This window comes from Phalacrocorax aristotelis, chromosome 5 (assembly GCF_949628215.1).
Source record: "Phalacrocorax aristotelis chromosome 5, bGulAri2.1, whole genome shotgun sequence".
Lineage (NCBI taxonomy): Eukaryota > Metazoa > Chordata > Aves > Suliformes > Phalacrocoracidae > Phalacrocorax > Phalacrocorax aristotelis.
Genome location: NC_134280.1, coordinates 28243809 through 28265268, shown reverse-complemented (window position 1 = coordinate 28265268; position 21460 = coordinate 28243809). Strand labels below are relative to the sequence as shown.

At 37.2% G+C, this 21460-nt stretch overlaps 1 protein-coding gene across 3 annotated transcripts in view; it reads left to right on the top strand.

Annotated features, from left to right (window-relative positions):
* Positions 1 to 440: 440 nt before the first annotated feature.
* The window catches only part of PDE1A (phosphodiesterase 1A), a 165335-nt gene continuing 144315 nt past the window's right edge, over positions 441 to 21460 (top strand). For 2 of the 3 annotated variants that reach the window (XM_075093670.1, XM_075093666.1), the window contains exon 1: positions 671 to 821. In XM_075093670.1, coding sequence (XP_074949771.1) covers positions 718 to 821 — 104 coding nt within the window. In that variant the 5' untranslated portion in view covers positions 671 to 717. Of the gene's footprint in view, positions 472 to 670; positions 822 to 21460 lie in introns of those variants that run through there. The other variant, XM_075093667.1, reaches the window with a different exon arrangement.

Genomic DNA, 21460 nt, shown 5'->3' with positions numbered 1-21460 from the left:
CATTACAGCATATTCCTTCAATAACAACCTGTAGAGCTCTCTGATTTCTCTTCTGCAGGGATTTATACATGCCTTCACTAGTGACTTAGCATTTGTACAGTCATATTTTTATTGAGAGGCTGGTAGATATTTATTCATTAAGAATCAACTCAGGATCAACTAAAGAGAGGAAAGCTCTGGCATTTGAACATGCACTCTTTTTGTAGGGTGATGTGGCTGATACTGGCTTCTACCATCTGCTTTCCTATTGCAGCCTGTTTCTCCAACCTGCAGAGCAGAAACCAGCCTTTCTTTCCTTCTGGATTGTTAAAACCATTCACATTTATCCTGCATGGCAATGAATTATAGTCCATCTTAAGGAATCTTTTGTGCTTCTGTGCGTATTCCTACAGCAGAAAAAGTGCATGGGAAAGGAGCTTGAGCAGTCGGTAGTATAGTAGCTGGCACACACGTATGGATTAGACTCGTGAGGTCAGAGGAGCTGTGTGTACTTGCTCTGTGCTTGGGGAGGGGCAGGGGGGAAGACTGGATTTGTCTATCAAAATGAATAGTGATTCAGGCAGGATCATCCCTCAGCTATTGTAATTCTGATGTGTTTTGATATGACAGAAGCTACCGTCTAACATGCGTGGATATTCTGCCATTTGTAGTGGACTAAAGAATGCTTTTACTTGCTGCTGAGCCTGACTGTAACTGTATCCCTGTAGGACAATAACGATGGGGGCTCGAGCGACGGAAACAACTCGGGAACTGGAAAGCACCTCTATAAAGTATCAAATAGGAGGACACGCAGAGAAAATGTGGCAACGGCTCAAAGGAATGTGAGTAGCTTCTCTCCTTGGCTTTTGTTCTGTTCCCTGGGAAAGATCATTTTCATCTGTTTCTTAAAATGACTAATTAGCAAATGAGAGAGTTATCTCTAAGCTGTGAATAGTATTTGCTCTCATAATACAGTACATCACTCTCATATATGATGGTACTTAGATTGATGTCAGACTCTGTATAAGGTTCAATCACCTCATTTAAAAGATATATAACTAGTGAGAGTTATTATCCAAATTGAAATGCAGGTAAGTCCTTTCAGGTTAACACTTCTGTAGCTCTGCTATGATTTTGTAAATGTTTTCTTCAAAATCAGCATTGCTGGAGGTGTTTCATCATTCCTGTCAGTATATATGAGTAAGTACATATAGGTGAGTATATTGCAGTTCCAAAGGCATATCAATACTTTGCCTTCTGAGAGTTCAGATAAAGAAATCTATGTTAAAAGGTGTTTAGCTATTAGGAGGATGCTAAGTCTCTGGGGTTTTGTCAATTATTTTGGTGCTTAATGATGCTAAAAGCTGATTGAAGGACTATTTGAAGGGGCCACAGTGCACCTGCTGTATCTAATTCACTCCTTTCAAATGCAATTTTCAGTGTAGACTTTTGGTGCAAATGATCAGTAAATAAACATCTGCAACCTGTCAGAGAGAAACTCCATCAAACTAGCATGTTCTAAACCCCTTAAACATCAGCTCCTCTTTTTAAGTATTTGTCTGGGTTTTGCTGTGAAAGCTGATGTCAGGATGTTACAAATAAATACATGTTACATTTTGTTGCAAGGAAATGACACTGTTGTTTTTGCTGGGAAGTTTTGAAATACTGGGTTTCTAAAGGTATTCCACAGATGCTATATAGTGCCTCCGCTGTTGAAGGAAAACAGGTTACTTATAGGGCTAAGAGGATTAGATACGCTGGCTATGGCACTGCCTGTTTCCCCTAAGCATTGGGTTCAAGCTGGCTGTGGGAAAGGGAGTTTCCACCATCTGCTTTCTTTCAAAAGAAAGTTGGTTTGCTTTGCTGGGAAGTCACTTTTCAGTTGCGGCCAGGGTTTTATCAGAACTTCTCTATGATATATTTTTGAATATGTGCTCTGAATCCTATCATCATTCTGTTTAAGATTATGCACTTTGGGAATCATTTTGCGCCTAGAAACCCCAAAGCAAATATTTTGATCATTTCCTGATGCCACACATCTTACTTCTGAGTTTCTGCTACTACAGACCTCCATCAGTTTGTGCAGATTTCTATTTGTGTAGGGTCTATGCGGCTGCTTTTATTCGTTGGGTAAGTTCTCTGTTACCACTAGGTTCTTGGGTTGCAACATTTCCTTTCAGCTGCCTCTGGAATGGTTCCATTAAACAAACTAATGTAAATAACTAAATATTAGTGACACTCAGTACAACAGCTCCAGGAAATAACGTTCATGCTTCTTTAGGAGTAGTTAAAACAAGAGTTGGAGTTTGTGGTTTATCAAAATCAAATGGAGCTTAAGTGTTTGAAAACCGTGCACTTTTTGCAGGTTGATGCCAACCTCATGACTGTTGTGACTGCAGGACAAGGTAGTGCTAAAATACTCGTAACTAAAACCAACAGGTTAAATTATTAGATATGTGCTTAGCTGACTATTTTTCAGACATCCCAATGATTAAATTTTAATTACTTGCTAGTCAAGTGGAAATAACTGACTAGTCAATATTGTGAATATTATGTGGGGAAATTTCAGAGAGTTCAATTTTTCAGAGCAGCTCTCTGTGTTCTGTAGTGTAAGCATCAGTCTTTAAGGAAAAGGACTCATTTTGCTGATGTACAGACATCGAAGTAGAAGTATGTTTGTATGTGGTAGGGGAGAGGGACTCGTAAGTGGGACTGCCGCAGATAATCTGACTTGGGAAGAATTCTGTTATAAATTGTCAGTCAGGAGAATTGTTTCATCTTAAAGAGGGGAACTGTTAATGAAAATAGTATGTGTGAAGCAAATTATTGAGTTTTTAAAGGAGTGTACGCTAGTATATCGACATCAAAGTCAAGATGTGGTATGAGTTATGAAGCTGAACCTATTCTTGCTCATAGAATCCACAGGTCTACAGAACTTTTACCAATGTATACGTGTGATTTTGACAGTTTTACCATATTTTGCCAGTCAAAAGTGCAATTATTATCTTCTTGCAAGCAGGTCATTATTTCAGCTTTTCATATAATAGGCATTTAATTATGGATTTGGCTGCAGAATTCCATGTACATTTAACCTCATATGTCATGGGGTGTTTTTGTTGTTGGTTTGTTTTTTTTGTTTCTGTAAATGGAGGCTGTTCTATAAGACAGTTGAGCTGAATACACTTAAGGATAAAATAAAGTCCTTATTTGAGTGCCCAAAGAGAAAAGCTGGGTATTGTGAAAGCTTGAATGAAAAGGCATTTCTATGGGTTTTCTACTCTATAGGCTTGCATAGACCTTCCTAACCTAATGCTCTTGTTAAGTGCTACAATAAAAGCTTGGATGTTTTGAACAAAACTAAAACCATGCCTAACTTTCACCAGGTCCATGTGGCCCTACAGCCAAGCTCTGCCTTCTGCATGGCAAGTCAAAATCCAATTCTATTTTCTTTACATTGCAATTGCAGCAATGCTGCAATTGTCTGGCATAAAAGAGGTTGAGATTAATAACTTCATCAGCATTGATGCTGAGTTTATTGATATCTGAGTGTATAAAACAAGCTCACTGAAACAGGACTTACTTGTGAAAATGAGTCATGTATGTTTCTGTCTTGACTTGAGCTTCTGATCTTTGAATTAAGACATTTTCAGTATGCAGATTGTGAGCTTCTAACATTTTGTACTTCAGGAGGAAATAAAAAACAAGTGACAACTAAATAACTTGTATAATAGAGGGGCTTTTATAATTCTTTGTTATGCGGAAGAGTAAAAGCAAAAGCCATTCAAGCCACTCCGGAATTCCAGCTGCATGACTGAAGAGGAGTGTTGTACACCTTCCTACTTCAGAAGGCATGTCATCACTGCCTGGCCAGGGGTTTTCTTCTCAGACTGTTCAGTACCAATGATTTATACTTTTTCTCCCTTAGCCTTTCATTCTCTATCAGATGGAATCTTACTTCAGACAGTAACTAAGTCTCCAGCTTAAATGTATTTTGGTGTCAATAGGACTAGAAGATTTGCTACCTAGGAGTTTCTCTTCAGATGCTGATAGAGCATGACAGTGAGGTCTGAAAAAGAAGCAGCTTCCTTAAAGCGTTTGATTCAGAACCCAGATAACCAGATTTAAAGCAGAGCTCTGTATGCTTACTGGCTGTACAGTGTTTGATATTCTTCTTAATTTGCAGATAGAATTGACTTTGTGTTTTACATTATTCTGTGAAATGGTGTGCAGTCTGTTTACAGTATACGTTGCCTGTCTCCCACTTCACTCTGTCACCCACGGAATGGCCAGTCCCCCTCACCTTATCATATCCTGCAAGCGTCTTCTTTGCAAGTAGCTTCTTGTATCCCCACCACTGATGAACCTAGTATCAGCAGTGAGTTCCATTTCTGAGCTTTGAACTAATTAGTGAGAAAATAACTTGCTTTTCATAGATATACATATTTGCTAGAATTGTCTCTAGGAGGCCGGAAAATCTCTGAATGGAAAAAGTTCAAATCCAAGGTCCCGAGAGTTTGGGGGATTGGAGTTCACATGTGGTTAGAATAGGCGACTTTATGGAATTGTTACTGATTTAAAAAGAGAATATGTGTTATTGCTATCACTGTGCTAAAACTAACTTGTGCTAACTTGGGTGGCAAAAGGGATTTGAGAAAAAGCATAAGCTTCTTTCCTTACCTTCTTCCTTTTCCTCTATAATAAACCCCAATTTCTGCACCATTTCGGCAGAAAGGACAGCCTGTTTTAGACACTAAAAGAGACTGATTCATAGACCCAGTTTGTTGATCCTGCAATGCTGCAGTGACAAATGCCTGTCATTGTATGTGTACACATTTTGTAGAGACAAAAAGGGGCCCTCGTCACTGATTTGAAGAAACTTGACTTGATGTCGAGGCAAGTAGAGAAATGGCTTCCTCCACACCTGCTGAAATAAAAAAAGCAGAGAGAATGCCTTAAAAGGCATCAAACAGATTCCAGATTAGCAGCCTGTTAGGTCTGAAAGGGACCAGAATGGGTAACTAGTTAGGGAACCTCACCTGGTCATTCCTTCACCAGATCTGTGAATACTGGCAGAAAAGCTATAGAACAGTTGCCAGAACTGAATACAACAAAGAGGTCCTACCTTTGTTTTTCTAAGTTCCATGTTAACATTATATTTTAGAGTGTATTTGGTGTTTGTGTTTGCTTATTGTCCTTTTTTGTGTGATCAATTTGCCTAAACAATGAAAGTTCAGTAAAGGTTAGTTGAAGAGATTATCATTATCAAAACTTAACATTTTGTGATACAAAGGTTTATAAATTTGGGAGTACTGAACAATCAAAGAGAGGAGAAGAGGTAGAGTTACAGGTGGATAACTATGATAAAAATTGGCAAGACAGAAATTGTCATTTACTGCTAACTACATTGGGAACAAATGGATATACAGTTCAAGTAGTTTTTTACTTGTAAGGTTGCCTATTTTTACTTTTTCCTAATGTGAAAAATTTAAAGGAAAATCTTAAGCTCTTAAAAAAATTCAAATGACAGCTATTTCTATAGGGAATCTAAGTAAAATTAAAGTTGTTATTTGTCAAATATGTTTTGAGAAATGCTCTGAACAGAAAATTGAAGACATTATATAATGATTTACCTGTTGATTGATATGTATCCTATTAGTGCTATAATTACAGTAAGAATTGTTCCATCATAAATCATGAATGGCTTCTGAGTAGTCAAGGTAAACGATTTATAATGATAACTTGGTAACTTAAAAATATGTATCTAATTAAATTTATAATATGATAAATGTTAGAATTTTCAATAACTATAGATATTTTAGCCATACTCAGCTACTTAGCAGTAGCAATTTAGAGAACACTTTTATCCAGTCATATTAGAACAGTGATCTTATTTTGCCTTTAGAAAGGTATCTCCATTATTATCATGTACAGGAGACACAGAATTAATTTTTTGTCTCATACTAATTTTTTTGCTGAAATTTCTGGCACATATAGTGCTTTTGATGGATTACAGTAAATACTAATCCTCCAATTTACTGTGCGTAGGTGAATTGCTGTGCTTATAGAAAGCTCTACTAGAAATGATTGCAAATTGAAAGAGTGGTGTACAAGCCATAATTTGCCTATGATATCACTAAGAACAGCAGCAGTGTGTCTTTACAGGCCTCACAGTCATAATATAATATAATATAATATAATATAATATAATATAATATAATATAATATAATATAATATAATATAATATAATATAATATAATATAATATAATATAATATAATATAATATAATATAATATAATATAATATAATATAATTCTAAGTCCCCCATTTCTAGACCTTTAAATGTACGTGTACATGCTCTCTTCACATATGCTTCCAATTAAAATGAAGTATTTTATCTAAGGACACTGCAAAGGAAATTAAAGATAACATTTCATGAAGCTGACTGCAAAAATGCAATGAAATGTAGTCTCAAATTTCTATACTCTGTATTTTTGTGTAGCTTAGACTTCTGACTCTACTTATGCTACATCAAACATTTCTAAGATTTCCTAAAATATGCTTTCTGTGACTATTTAACTTACAAATGTTCAATTCAGATCTCCGCCTAGAGAGAGATTGCACATAACCCACTACACAAATAATTACTTTCCTCCTATTTTGAACTCGCGCCAGCTACTTGTGTAGGGGCCCTTGTTTGCCCTGCAGACCGAACAATTACTATAAACATTTCTTTCAAAAACCTCGTCCTCCAATTAGCTGGTACACATTGAAGCCTGCCACAAAATGGTTAGCAGTTTCTGAGAGCTATTGGTCAAAAACCCTGAGTTCATACTTCCCTCCCACATGTAACTCCCAGTTTCTGCTCCACCTCCACAATAGAATGAAGTCAAAATATCTGGATAGGCAAAAAAGTGCCTTTTGTCTTGCTAATTATATGGAGTTGGAAAAAAGCAAATACCTGAATACTGAAATTACATAGCTACGAGTGGAAGTTATAATAAAAATAGGCATTGACTTCATACATCTGAAAGAGAAACATAACCCCAGGTTTATCAAAATTGTGTCTGACAGAAGTTTTCCTGTAAAATGTCAAAATAATCCCTTAGGAGTGAACTAAGCATTTAGCACTGTTCCATTTTGTTTGCGTTTGCTATCTGATCTGGTTTACTCACGATATCCTCTCTGGAGCAGGGCTAGAGCAAAATAGTTGCCATTATTTCTGCTGCCATTTACTGGAGTCTTTAGAAAATTAAGACTGCAGAAAAAGGTTTAAGATTTACTGTATGGTAGCAGGTCCTCCTGTGCTACTGTATCTAACAGGCGGGTTTTCTTTTTGTCAAACAAAGAAAACATCCAAAGTGCCCCAGAAGGAAGCAAAATCAACCAAGCAACCAAGGACGGAATGGGCTAAACTTGACCCACAAGCTGCAGAGTGATGATGTATTTTACACCTCCTCTGGAGACAGCAGGTGTTTGGGAAGTTTTCTTTTTTCCCTTTAGTGCCTTCCCGTACAATTTCATTAAGTACTTGAGGTCACCAATGCAATTTCTGGAACTTTTAAAATAAGGCCTTGTAGAGAGGAGCTATAGTGGCAGTCAAAACTCAATGTGAAGTCAATCCTTTAATTTTACTAAGGAGATAGGGAAAAGGGAGCACTTGTGACTAAAATAAGAGAAAATTGCACTCTGCTGTGTTTAAGGGAAGCTGAACAGAAATTGAGTACATCAGTTACGAAGTTACAGCTGACAATGAAGTGACTCAGTTTTCACGGTCCATAAAGCTTTACAGTTAGTCAGGCAGTGTTGCAGACTAAACAAGCCAGCCTTCTCCTGAACCTCTCTTTTCTTTTAGAAAACTGCTTAGACTTACTTGTAAATAACTACTAGAGGCATTCAATATCTTTTAAAGGCTTCAGCTGGCTGCAGAGTAGTCTGTGGCTCAGACCATAGACACACAGTCTCTGAATACATATATGCAAGGAATAATGGTCTTAAAGGAGTAATCGACTTACTCCTGAAAGTTTGGGTGATTCTGACTATTTACCAGCATATGTAATTTCATGAGTGTAATTCAAATACTGTTAGCATGACCTGTTGCATTTATTCCTTGTGGATTCTGCTAGACAAGTGATTTCCAAACTGGTGTCTCTGTGAGCTGAGGGAATTTATCAGCAACGTGGTCCCTACAAGATGACTTTTTTCAGCAGCCGTCATGGATTAAGTTATCCCCCATGACTCATTCTTGTCTCCTAACTCTCATTGCTGCCTCCATGCTATCTTTCTTAGCTGTTCTAGTATGACTGGTTTGGATGCCATGTGGGGAATTCTGTGTTGAAAATAGCCTGTAATAACCTTTTTTTTTTTTTTTTTACCCCTACTATGAATTCAAACTTGAATGAGTTCCTAGGTTGGATTCCTTTTGCGTTTCCGTACCTGGCTGCATCCTTACAATGGAGGAGGTTGCCTGAGGTTGGGAATATCTGAAGATAAAGTGAAAGAGAATGGTCCTGCTTGAGCAGCTCTCCAACAAAACAATCATAGTCTTAAAATACTCCTGCTTTAAGTCCTTGATCCTGTGATACTGTAAATTCTATTCTAGGGTACCTAGTATTGGATCAAAACATGACAGAAAGTGTTGGTTCAATATGAACTTGTCCTGAGGGTTCAATTCAGTTCCAGTATTTTGAAAGGTTAACTTTGAGCTTGCAGATTTTATAAAGATCAAGTACTGCCCACGTCACTCCAGCTTTATGATGCATCAGATAACATCTGTGCTCCTGTAGTCAACAGAAAGCTGGCCTGAAAGAAAGCCAGTATAAACATCTGTGTTGTGTACTTTGGCTAATTCAAAGCAATTGTAATCACATATTTGCACCTCAACTAAATCAGTTAAGTACTGCTAGGTAATCTGTAACTAGCAGTTACAGAACTGTAATCTAAAATCCCCTAAGCCTATTGTTTGCCTCTGCTGTATAAAGCTCTTTGCCACCACTGGCAATATTTCGTGTGTCCGCAAATCAAAAAAGGTGAAAACTGCTATATTAAAATTTTGATTCTTCTTGATCTGAATGCCCTGAGAATGAGTACTCATTAGCTGCCATGGTGCTGTTTATGCTCTGTATGATGAAGCTGGACAGTCATGAGGTTTAATATGGGTTCCTTAGAATGAGTAAGAGAAACGATGCTCATCTGAGTCAGTGTCATAAAATGACAAAAAAAAAAGTATTCCTAAACTGCTTCCCTGTTTGGCAATTCAGGCAGATACATCTGATTTTAGACCTTCCAGAGAAGCCAGTATTCCTTGAGGTATCATCTGCTGGAGAACAGAAAAATGTGAGACATACATTAAAGCTTTACTTTTTCCAGAGCTAGTAGTTCTACAAATATGCCTCCGAAGTTTTAGAAAAAAAAAGTATCTCAAGTCTTCCTCAGTGATCTCATGGCTGCTGCATGATGGCATAACTAAATGTTTGTAATACTAGTCATTCAGCATGTTTGCCTGGTTTTGTTGCTATTTATTTAATGGATTTTTCAGCTTTAGAGTCTGCTGAATTACAGCAGTGCAACCTTCCAAGCATAATGCAGATATTATTCGATGCAGTGTTATTTAACAGGGAGAGATCTAAAGGAAGATGTTTGTCTACGCAAGCGCTTACGTCCATTATCTATTGTTTGACATTGGCTGCAGTTTGTTTGACCCAACCCTTCTCCAGACTTTTGGCGCCCCCAGGAAAACAAGTAGCCTCCATAAATATTATGCAGACATTTAATTGTTGTGAATTTCTCTGACAAATAGTGTTTGGAGGCAGTTAAATCTGAATGGTTCACTGTTAGTGTAATTTATGCCAGAAAGACACTAAGGAACAGACTACTGGGTAGTATTTACTTCTTTCTTTTGTTCATCTACAATACAGAACTGTTTTTCTGCCAGGGAAATTTGAAACGAAATAGTATTGTTGGCATTTTTCTACTGTATTGTCTGCAGAATTTATTGAAGAATTAACATCTAACATCATGCTTACCTGCAGTTATATGTTTTATATTTTTATTTACTGTTTGTTTTGAATAGTTTCTTTATTTTTAATACCACTGACACCACTTAGTCATATTCAGTGTCTTTCTTTTCCCTTTTTATTAAAGGCTTGATGAAGGTTTGAAATTTTTTCCTCTAAACTGAAGACTTTTCTTAATGTCACTGTATTTCCTAACCCCAAATACTGAGGGTACCTAAATAACTGAGACACCTGTTTGGTGGAGATGCCAAACATGCCAGCCTTAGCTGGATTGTGAATGGTTATCCCTTTTGACAGTCCCTTTTTATCATCAGTGTGTTATTTTCTGATGCACAGACAAGTGCACTGCAAAAAGCATTACATTGTTGGCATTGATTTCCATTAGGGTGGGCTGGAATGCAGAATTCCTGCTCTGAGCAATATTAAATACATAAAAAAAACCCAAACAAACTTGAAAAAGGCCTCGAAAACTAAATCCTCAGAAGTATAAATATTGTGAAATGTCTTAAAAAATTTGAATCAACTTCCCTTTCTGACTTTTTCTCCTTCCAAGACCATAAACTGAGGTGGCAGTAAGCCAGTTATTTGAAGACCAGTGGTTCTAGTGCCTGTGCTGACAAAAATGACTCAGGAGCACAGGTCTGAGCAACCCAGGGGAAAAATTACCTATAGTCAGGAAATCTCTGAGATAGATATAATTTTATAGCAAAGTAAGCTGTGCACAAAATCTGAGATTTTCCGTCTGGGAAAAAGTTCAGTTTAGAAAATTACTGACCAACTTTTATTTAATTCTTTTCAACTTCACTAGAAATACTTTAGGTTTTATGGGTAATTGAGATGTTTCTCTTTCACAGAAAACTGTTGAAGTATCACAGGTTTTCTCTCATCTTGTATTTTTTCTCTGGTAGTTTGGAATTTATGTTTCAGTGGCTACTAAGACACCTTCCCAGCCGTAGTGTCAGTTAAAGTTTACAAACCAGGTTTTTAGGATAATCCTATAACAGTCAATGGCAGCAAGATGGAGATATAATAGTCTTTTCCCTGCCATATACTGCTGTGACAAGGAAACCCTATTTTAGTGTTATACCTCTCTTGAACAGACATTATTGGTCTTAATTCTAAATAATTGGAACAAAAATGAGACTTCAAATTAATTTACCTGTGACTATTTTGCGTGTATGCGTGTACTTACAGTTCTTTAAATGTGCTTTACAGAAAAATACATAGTGTTTCTCTTCTTTCTTTTCTTCTTGGTTACAAGCTTGGTTACAAGCTCAAGTTAATAATGACATGAAATTTCTATCTCAGTCTCTCCATGTAGGGCATGTATGTGATGCTTTTAACAGTGGCGTGTTATGATATTGTGCTGGAAAGTGTTGAGCCCTTCCTTCCTATTCCCACCATGAAGACTTCTCAAAACTGTGTAACTGTTTTTTTTTGTTGAGTGAAACATTACACTTACCTCTGGAAGGAAAACTGTAATCATTAGATGATAGGAAGTATTATGTAGAGAGGTGAGACTATAGGTAGAAAGAGTGAAAAAAATTTATACTCTTCAAAATAAGTTTATCGCTACTAGATACTTTCTGGTTTATGTAGATTTTGTCAGAAGTATTATGTTCATCACTTAAAATGCTGTAGATAAAAACTTTGCCTTATTTGGGCCTTTTGACTTTGAAGTTCTTTTCTAAACAGATTGATTTAATATTGCTGATTCTCTAGAAATATTAAAAAATATTTGTCAAAGACATGTCAAAATGAAGAATGTTAATAACATATACATGTAAATAGTTTAGTGATAACTGTGAGGAAGATTTGTCTCCAAGAGGGGAATATTTAATTCTATTTTTGGTTGTTCTCTTGAGTAGTTTGGTTAGCTATTGTCTGCCTTGTGTGAGCTACGCATCAAAAAGGGATTCCCTCGCTGCTTGATTACTAGCACATCCCTACTGTTCCAGAAATGTTTAATATATAACGTGTCAAAGTACCTAGGCATGAAATTGTTAAAACATTTTGGGTCAACACACTTCTGAACCTATATAACTAATAGGTTTCCTGGCTTTGTAATTAAAAAAAGTATGATGCATACTTAGTAGCTTTCTGCTGTTAAGTGGGTTATGTCAGATGACCTTTTCGGTAAGAAATGAAAGATTAATAATATATTTCTGTCCTGTGAAACAGAATTTGATTTTCCAAGAATGCCAAACAGACAGGTCACAAACACTTATGGCCTAGGCCTTATGATTCCTAATTCTGGTTTAATACATCAAAACCCTCCCCTTTTATTCTTCAGTACTGCAAAAATGCGCACATACACCCCTGTTGTAGATTGAATGTGGTTCCTATGCTGTGTGAAACTGAACATCAGCTAAGAGAAAGATGGTTTGCCTACATAGCAGATAGGGACCAAAAGGTTTCAAAGTGAATGTACAACAGCTGCAAGTCTGTTTTAGAGATGGATATGAGGTAAACACAGGATGCGAGCATCCCAGAAGGTTATGATAGTTCATAGCTCAATCCAAACTTTCTGAGTTGTTTCTATCACTGTTACAGACTAACCCGAAGTTTGTGTTCAAACACTTAGAGCCTTATAGAAGACTAAACTGTGATAGATTTAATATAACAATGCATGTCCTGATGTTTGAAATAAACACGGTATTAGAATAATTTCAGAAAATCTTAGCTTTGATTTAGTCCTCTTAATTGTGTTTCTGCTTTTTCATTAGAATCTTGCATATCTATTTCATATCACATGCCAGCTCTGCTACAGTCTAATTAAATTCAACACTAACAAACGTGCCATGATGTATTGCTTTTATCACTTTCTGGAAAAACAGGTGGCTCAGATGGGCATGAGCTATATCAAGCTATCTCTGTCACCTACTTCACCCTTGACTTACACTCAGCTTTGACCAGATTCGTTCTGGATGCACAAGAGAGTCAACCTTGTCTTAGCATGTTTTAGCATGAGCTCATGTTTACCCTCTGGCTCTGTGCTGATCTTCTTTATGACAAAGGGCTATATCCAGAAAGTGTGTAGTTTAAAAGTATCGTTATGTTCAATACAAGATGAAAGCAAAACGTAAAGAATGGATGAGTTAATTGAAGTATATAATTTCCTACAAATTTTACTGAAGACCTTTTAATTTGAAAGTTCAGAACATTTTCATCATCCGTTCAATGCTAAAATCGTCTCTTGCTTGAGGAGAGAACTCAGAAGTTGCAGAGTCCTTTAATCATGTTAATGTTTAGGGAAACATGGTTGTTAATAGAGCTTAATTTTTAAATACTTTTCAACCTTTATATATTAAATGTAATCTCAAATACATCCTTAGTTTGAATAAGCAAGGGAATAGAGTGAAACTTTATACTTTAAAACATCAGTTTCAGTAGATGAAGATTTCAAGGGCAAGGATCTCAAGGAAAAGGTAGAATTCAGAGAATTTTTAGAGATTAACTATATTCTTTTCATTCCCATTAATGAAAAACAGTATTGCAGCTTTACATGCGGTGATTCTGCATGCAAATAGACTCAGAAAGATACTGCGTAAAGCTCTATAACGACAATGTAACGTGACAATAGATGTGATTTCTCATACTAAAATGCATTCTTAGCATTTGACAATGATTAACTTTATGATGATCCTCTTGGCAATGAACTTTCTATGTTGTACAAGCTATATTAAATCTGCCTTTAGCTGGCACCCATGCCTTACTGAAGTTGGCAGGCTACCACATGCGTGGAACCAATTCCAGCTTTATACATGGGCATGAGTGCAAAAATTTCCATATCATGCTTCACTTCTGAAAATTAGTTGATTTTCGCAAGAGGGCTGCTGCATAATACAATTCTGTATCTCAGCAAAAAAGTACTTCATGGCCCAGTTATGGGTTCTACTTGCTCAGTCATCTGCTTTTATCCAGTCCATTAGGATCTAATAATATATAAAGGCACTCCAGTTCCTGGCTGTTCTGGGGCTTTGTGCTTCAATCTGAAAGATCTGAAAACCTTATAGCTTTGTGAGACTGCGGTTCAGAGGCGTAAGAAGATGTCAAGATCCAATAGTCAATTTATTCCTTCAGGTGAAATGTGGTGTTGGACTACAGATTTTTCTGAAATGGACAATGTGAAAGAGATTTGGGGTTTTTGAATGAGGAAAAAATGGTGTGTAATAATTAGCACCAAAGGTATGTCATAATTAGCATAATATAGTTGATGTCATGCCCATAGACATTGACCATAGAACTTCAGCCTGTGATTTCTCCATCATGTCCATAATTTAATAAAACTAGTCTGGTTCTGGCCTCATTTACACTGATATAATTGGAGGCTACTGAATTACAGCACAGTAAATGAGACCTCAAAACAAATTTACCTTATTGTGACAAAAGAGCACAGTATTTCATGGATGCAGTGGAATTTGACTAAGATTTATTGGTTACTCCTTTTTACGAACACTTTTTACAAACTATGTCAAATATGTAGTAATTTTTCAAAGTTAGTTTTTACTGGATGAGATTCTTCTTTTCTTAATTGCAAAGGGAGCAAGTCACCTGACAGGACAAGAATGGTTCCCTGAAGCTTCTCAGTTTTTTCCTTTACTGTTTTTTTCCCCTTCTCCCAAAGGAAAGAAACATGTTTACCTCCCTTTGTCTATCACTTGGCTACAGCAATAGTAGTAACAAAGAAACAGATTGCAACGAATTTGCTATTTATTGCTATGATTTTGGATTTTTGCCACTCTTGCTAATGAGCTATGTTTTTGCAGATAGACAAACTAAGGATTGGCTCCTCAGCTCACATGCACTTGATTGTATCCTGGTTTGTCACTGAATTTATTTTTAACAATAAAATCAGCAGATTGTAATTAGTATTGTGATCGTCATTAATAGATCTTGCCATGTTTAACGCAACCGTGAAACCTTCACTGTGCAGGTGAGGGGAGTTAGACATTGAAAGAAAAAATGGTTGCACAACATCATCTAAAATTTTGTTTTAGCGGTTCTTCTGTAGTAATTTGGGGAATGGAAACAGGGAGGAAGGGAGAGATAGGTGGAAAGGGAGACTTTTATCTAAAGCCACCCACACTTAGAACAGCATGCAACTAGCATGATCCACCCAATCTTGAACAGAATTTGGTATAATAGTAGGAGTATATACTACATTAAGTGCTGAAGTCTTAAATGTTGTATTCACATTTTTATAGGTAGCTGAAGGCTTCTCACTATACACTCAGCACTGCTAAAAGAGTATAACAAATAAAAGTTTGAAGTTTTTTTTTCACTGCTGAGTTGCCCCAGAGGAAAGTGTCAGAAGCATAAAAGCCTTTGTTGCTTCACTTCATGATTAAATCCAGCCTTCCCCATTGAAAGAACTTCTTTTGCATTATTACCCTGTTACAAAATGTCTCTTCCCATCAAAAATATTTCAGTTTCCCTATGCTTCTCTTCCTAGTTAGCACTGAAAGCCATTCCTAACATTGTGTGTCTAGAAGCCTCCATTCTTTTGTGTGCACAGAATTAAGCTCAGCAGTTACACATGTAAAAGAGATGTTTTACTGAGTAAACTCTCTCTGCACCAAAAGTAGACTGCTAATGAGCAAATGTAGGCTACCATTTTTGATTTTTAATTTCATTATCCACAAAGCACCAATGTGTGGTTGCAGCTACCCAGACTGCCTTACCTGTGTAAATGCATTATGAAAGTGAAAATGAACGAAGGCATTGTCTGAGCAGCAATATGTTACCAATTATAGTGGTGTGGTTATACAATTATAACACTTCTACTCAGGCATTTGCACTTCAGTGGAAGGTAGCTTATTTCCTGTTCACATTAAAACTTTACTAACAAGTTTAGTAAGCATAAAAAGGTCACATTTATACTGTGGGAAAAATTATTAACACCAGAAGTTATCCCACTTATGTGTGTCCAGCTTCAATCCACAGCTTTGGGTACAATGACACGTGCTTACTTCAGTAGTCAGGCTAGTTTCTTCTCTCTTACTTCCCCACCCTTTTTTGGAAAGGAGAGTTACCTTTAATCCAGATTGTTTGTAGGAATCCAGATAATTTTAAGGATCTGATTTATTGGCACAGTTAAAGGGATAATGGATGTGACATGGGAATGAACTGTCAGAGCTGGGGTGCAAGTACTAATTTACTGCTGAAACTGGTGTATTGAGAAACAAAATTCCTAAACTGTATTGAAAAGATTTTCCTTCGCTAAAGCTGACAAACACAAGGAAATGCTACCCCAGTGCCGTTCACAGCAATGCCAGTGCTGAAGCACTGTTAACAAAACCATGAGATTGCCTCCATCCCTCCCCCAGTGCAATCAGAACAATAGAAAACACTGAATCAAAGATTCAGTGGTTTACATTTGCTTGGCACCATGCTAACTTAATCAAGAATGAACTTGCTCAAGGATTTTTTCCATAGAAAGAGGACAACAAGACATTTTGGTAGCACTCCCAGAGTATGACTCACAAAGAGAAAGCAGCACGGAGAGAGTGGATTTTTTTTCCTTTCACAATATCACTGTCTTCCTTTCAAGGTTATGCATTTGTTTTTGTTTCTAAATATGTTATTTTATTATCTTCCTATTAATATTTGAAAAAATAGTCTTAAAGGTAGATGACAGTAATATTTATGGAGTGCGTTGTCATTCCCGTCCACTTTTGCTGAAAGATGCATGCTAAATTCCTTCTGTGTTTAGTCACTTCCATACAACATGAAATCCTGACAAGATTGCAAGTTGTCTTGACTCCTTACTAAAGGGGCTTGTTCTAGTAAAACAGACCAAACAATTTATTAAATTGTCTCTCAACATTCATTCATTTGCATTAAGAAGTATTGTGATGGGCAAGACTTCTCTTGATGTTTAAAGTACTTCTCACTCAAGCTAAGCCCAACGGCTAGCTTTTCATTTCTTTTTGCCCCCTCTGCCAAGGTGCTAGTCATTTTTTATCAGTCAGCTTCTAAACAATATACTCAAATAAGATGCTCACATTGCTCTCCGCTTAAAAGTACTGATCAATAGCTTTGTCCTACTTATTACAGAATGCTAAGGTTGCGAAGTCCTAAACTTGCATTTAGTTGCAGTTACTTGGTATAAATTAGGCCATTGTTCCACATTCTTGTTAATGTCATGCTTCCCATCTGCTGTAGTTCATTATGATAGTATTGCTTATACTGTCTATGTACATGGCAATCAAACAACTTCTCAAACATTTCAAGTAGTTCTTCGAGCTCTAGTAGCACAAAAACCTTAACATATCTGGGACTATTAAGAAAATGCCTGTTGTTCTGAGAGCAAGGGAGTGAATTAGTACCTGACCTAGAATAAAGGATTAGTTTCTAGTTTCAATTGATTCTGTTTTGGTCATGTCACTGTGTTTTGCAAGCAAGAGGGTTTCTTTTAACACTTCACCTCTCAGAGAAAGAGGCTGAAGTAATATGAATGGCTGGTGGTGCTGAGGGACTTATTAATCAGTAAAATCTAGTAAGTAAACCTAATACATTTCAGATAAACATATGTTAATGGGGCTTTGGGAAGTGTGCGTTTTTTGGGTGGATGGCTCCTTGCTATTTCTTTGCAAGACAAAAGTATTAAAAAGGTATTTAAAAGGAACAGTTAAGACAAAAAAAAAAAAAGAGAAAAATATATTTTGGAAACATGAAATATATATCAATGCAAATTATCAGGATTTATTAATATGCCGAATATTTTGCTTTAGATAAGAAAGAAAGAAAAACAGGAAAGAAAGTGTCACACATGTTTGTGTTACCACCATGAGACATGTCTCTGTGACTACTGTTGATTCTGGATGTACCTAATCACATGTACAGATCTATGAGTCAGAGCTGATGTGCACTGAGGGCTGTAGCTGAGGGCTATACACTCTAGATAGTTCCAGTAGCCGCAGTGTCAGGGTTGATTTCTGTGTTGGCTTTTCATTTTAAGGGGAATTCCAGCTTTTTTTTTCTTTTTTCTTTTTTTTTCTTTTCTCTTTTTCATGTCAAAGGTAGCAAAACCAGCTAACCAAATCACTTGACTAGAAAGTTATATCAGATTCTCCTTATCTCTACTCCTGTTTGCCTCTGTGGTTTTTGGCTTTTTGGTTGCTCGGTGTTCCCCTGATGTATGCCTGCAGGAGACTTCATTTCTCTGGACTGACTTCTGAGGCCTCTGAAATCCAGAGTCACTGGTAAACCTGATTAAAAGCTAAACTATCCATCCTATAAGAAATGTTAAATTCTGTAGGCAGAATTACAGATTGGAAACTGTTTCAAGGTTGGGAAGTTCGTGCATCTTTTATTTTTCTGATATCTTATACAATCTGTTTATCTGGGAACTCAGTAGGAGCCCAGACAAATGATTATTGATTGGTCAAGTGATTTATCATGACCGGACTTGCCCAAGTCCACCTTGCAAAGACATGAGAGTGGTATCTAGTTAAAGATGATGATACACAGGGAGAACGAGTTACGAAACCTCTCCTCACCCTCTTCCCCTCAACCTACAAATGAAAGATTCTGGACAGTGGCCAGACTTGGAAAGTAGCTCTACACCGGGTTCACAAAAATGGTTTTTCAGTTTGACTTATCCTGGTTTGCTAATAAAGACAGTCTTTGTAATAGGGAGTTTTTACAGTGGATATATGTGGGTGCACCACAACCTTCCACCCTCTGCATACTCACATAGACTTACATCTCATTACTGTCTAGCTGTTAATTGTATGTGTCTGTGAACAATGATGGCTTCAAGTACTAAGCTGTCAATATGACTTTCTCAGATGAACATCTGAGTAGGTGTAAATGTCATGATAAGCATGCTGCCTTTATGTATCACAGAAAGTTATTATCTCCTTTTTGCTGATTCTTATGTAACTATACTTTTGGCTGATAGAATAAATAAGGATTTTTTTTCATAGTCAGTTGTGTTAAGCATATATGCATATATATGGGTGAAAATTCCTCTTACTATTAGTGATACTTTTTCCTTCAAAATACTTGTCAAGTCTGACTGATATTTTTTCACATGTTGTTACTGAGGTGAAATTGAATGCTTTAGAGCACTTAGATATGTGAAGTTAAATACACCGATATCAATTCAAGTCAGCAACAGCAATTGGCCCTCAGAAACTGGAGAAAGAAATTAATCGGATACTTTCTTTTGCTTAACAAAATGTAAGAATAATCTTTAGGGGTAGCAGCACTGCATACCATTGCCAAAAATGTATCTGAGGGGCTAGAGGCAGGTAGACTCATCCATAGTTTTGAAAGTTATAATAAATTTTAAAAATACTATTTGTATTCATTTTGGATTTTTTTTCTGTCAGTTTTCCAAACTGAAATAGTGTTAGACTCATAAAAATAGCAAGAAAACACACAGGAATAGTAAAAAAACACAGCATGAATTTGATATGTTAAACATAAATTGGAAACTAAAGAGGCATCAAAAGTAGGGCAGTGAAGTCTCCACATTTAAGATAGGTGTTGTTAATGCAGAATCTCACAGAAAAACATTTCCTTGCACAAAAAAAAAAAAAAGCAAGATCATTAAGCTCCTGTACAAGTTTTGTCCTTATAAGCACTTGTTATTATTATTTAAAGTACAGCAGCTAAAAAAATTTTAGAGGTTTCTGGGCATTATTCTCTGGGCTGTTTAGGTTGTAGGCTGCTGGGGTAGCTGTTAGGCTGCCCTGTTAGTGTTGCTTCTTCCCAGGAGTCAAAGTCTGACAATTGTGATGAAATGCAGAATACTGATAATCAGACAAAAACCAGAATTTAAATGCAACAAAGGTTTGGGGAAATTCATATGTGAACTTATAGGCTGCCGGTACTCATTTTATTTAACATGTACTGCTACTCCAAGCAGGCTTTTTTTAAAAAAGATCTTTATTGTAGTTTTGTGTCTTTTGTGTCAGGGTCATGAGCAGATGCTTGAACTTTCTAATCTCTTCTTGGCGGATCAGGGCATGGAAAAATCAAACAGCGCTGCCTGCTACTTTTAAACCTTTCTTTTTCAGTGGCTATTGGAGAACATGAGTTTGAAAATGTTCAAACCAAATGTTCGCCAGGCATCTCTCAGTGTTCACATAATCCTCAGTGCTCAAAGGCTTTGAGAAAAAGCATGAAGAGGAAAGTATTTCTTATTTCTTATTCCTCCTTAAAAGATACTGCTGATTATACTTGTCCATTAATGCCATAATTGGATAAACCAGAAAATGCTCCTTTGCTTCAGTTTAACTATTCTAAATCAAAGTTTCTAAACATTGTTTTCTTAAGTTACCTCTGTGAAGAGCATAGCTGTGTGCAAGACATAGGAAACTATGCTCAGGAGTGACTGACTTTTGTCTTTGTTTTTAATTAAGTCTCAGGTAAAATGAAGAAGTGAAGGCTGTACCCAGCCTTTAACTTTTGATGGAAACTAAGCAGAGGACTTTAAGGCACTTTTGATAGTCTTGCCTCAATCTGTGATGTAGATAAATTCCACTATTACAAGAATCTGCTCAGATAATGGACATAGCACTAATTATTTCACTAAGTATCACCATGTCACAAGAAACAAACTCACAGAATTACAGAATCACAGGTTGGAAGGGACCTCAGGGATCATGTAGTCCAACCTTTCTAGGAAGAGCACAGTCTAGGCAAGATGGCCCAGCAACCTGTGCAGCTGACTCTTGAAGGTATCCAACGTGGCCAAGTCAACCACTTCCCTGGGGAGATTATTCCAGTGGTTGACTGTCCTCAGTGTGAAAAATTTCCCTCTGGTGTCCAATCGGAATCTCCCCAAGAGCAACTTGTGTCCATTCCCCCTTGTCCTCTCCATGTAACTCCTTGTGAAAAGGAAGTCTCCATCTTCTTTGTAGATACTCCTTAAGTACTGGTACATGGTGATGAGATCCCCTCAGCCTCCTTTTCTCAAGGCTGAACAAACCCAGTTCTCCCAGCCTATCCTCATATGGCAGGCTTCCTAGTCCTTTGATTATCTTGGTGGCCCTTCTCTGGACCCCCTCCAGCTTGTCCACATCCTTTTTGTATAGCAGGGACCAGAACTGTACACAGTACTCCAGGTGTGGCCTGACAAGCGCTGAGTAGAGCGGGATAGTGACTTCTTTATCTCTGCTGGTGATGCCCTTTTTGATGCAACCCAGCATCCTCTTGGCCTTCTTGACTGCAGCAGCACACTGTTTGCTCATGTTGAGCTTCCTGTCCACCAGGACCCCCAGGTCCCTTTCCACAGAGCTGCTCTCCAGCCAGGTGGATCCCAGTCTGTGCTGCACTCCCGGATTATGTTTTCCCAGGTGCATGACCTTACACTTGCCCTTGTTGGCCTTCATAAGGTTCTTGCTGGCCCACTCTTCCAGCCTATCCAGATCTCCCTGCAGAGCAGCTCTCCCTTCTGGAGTGTCTACTTCCCCACTCAACTTGGTGTCATCAGGCTACACTTGATGCTGT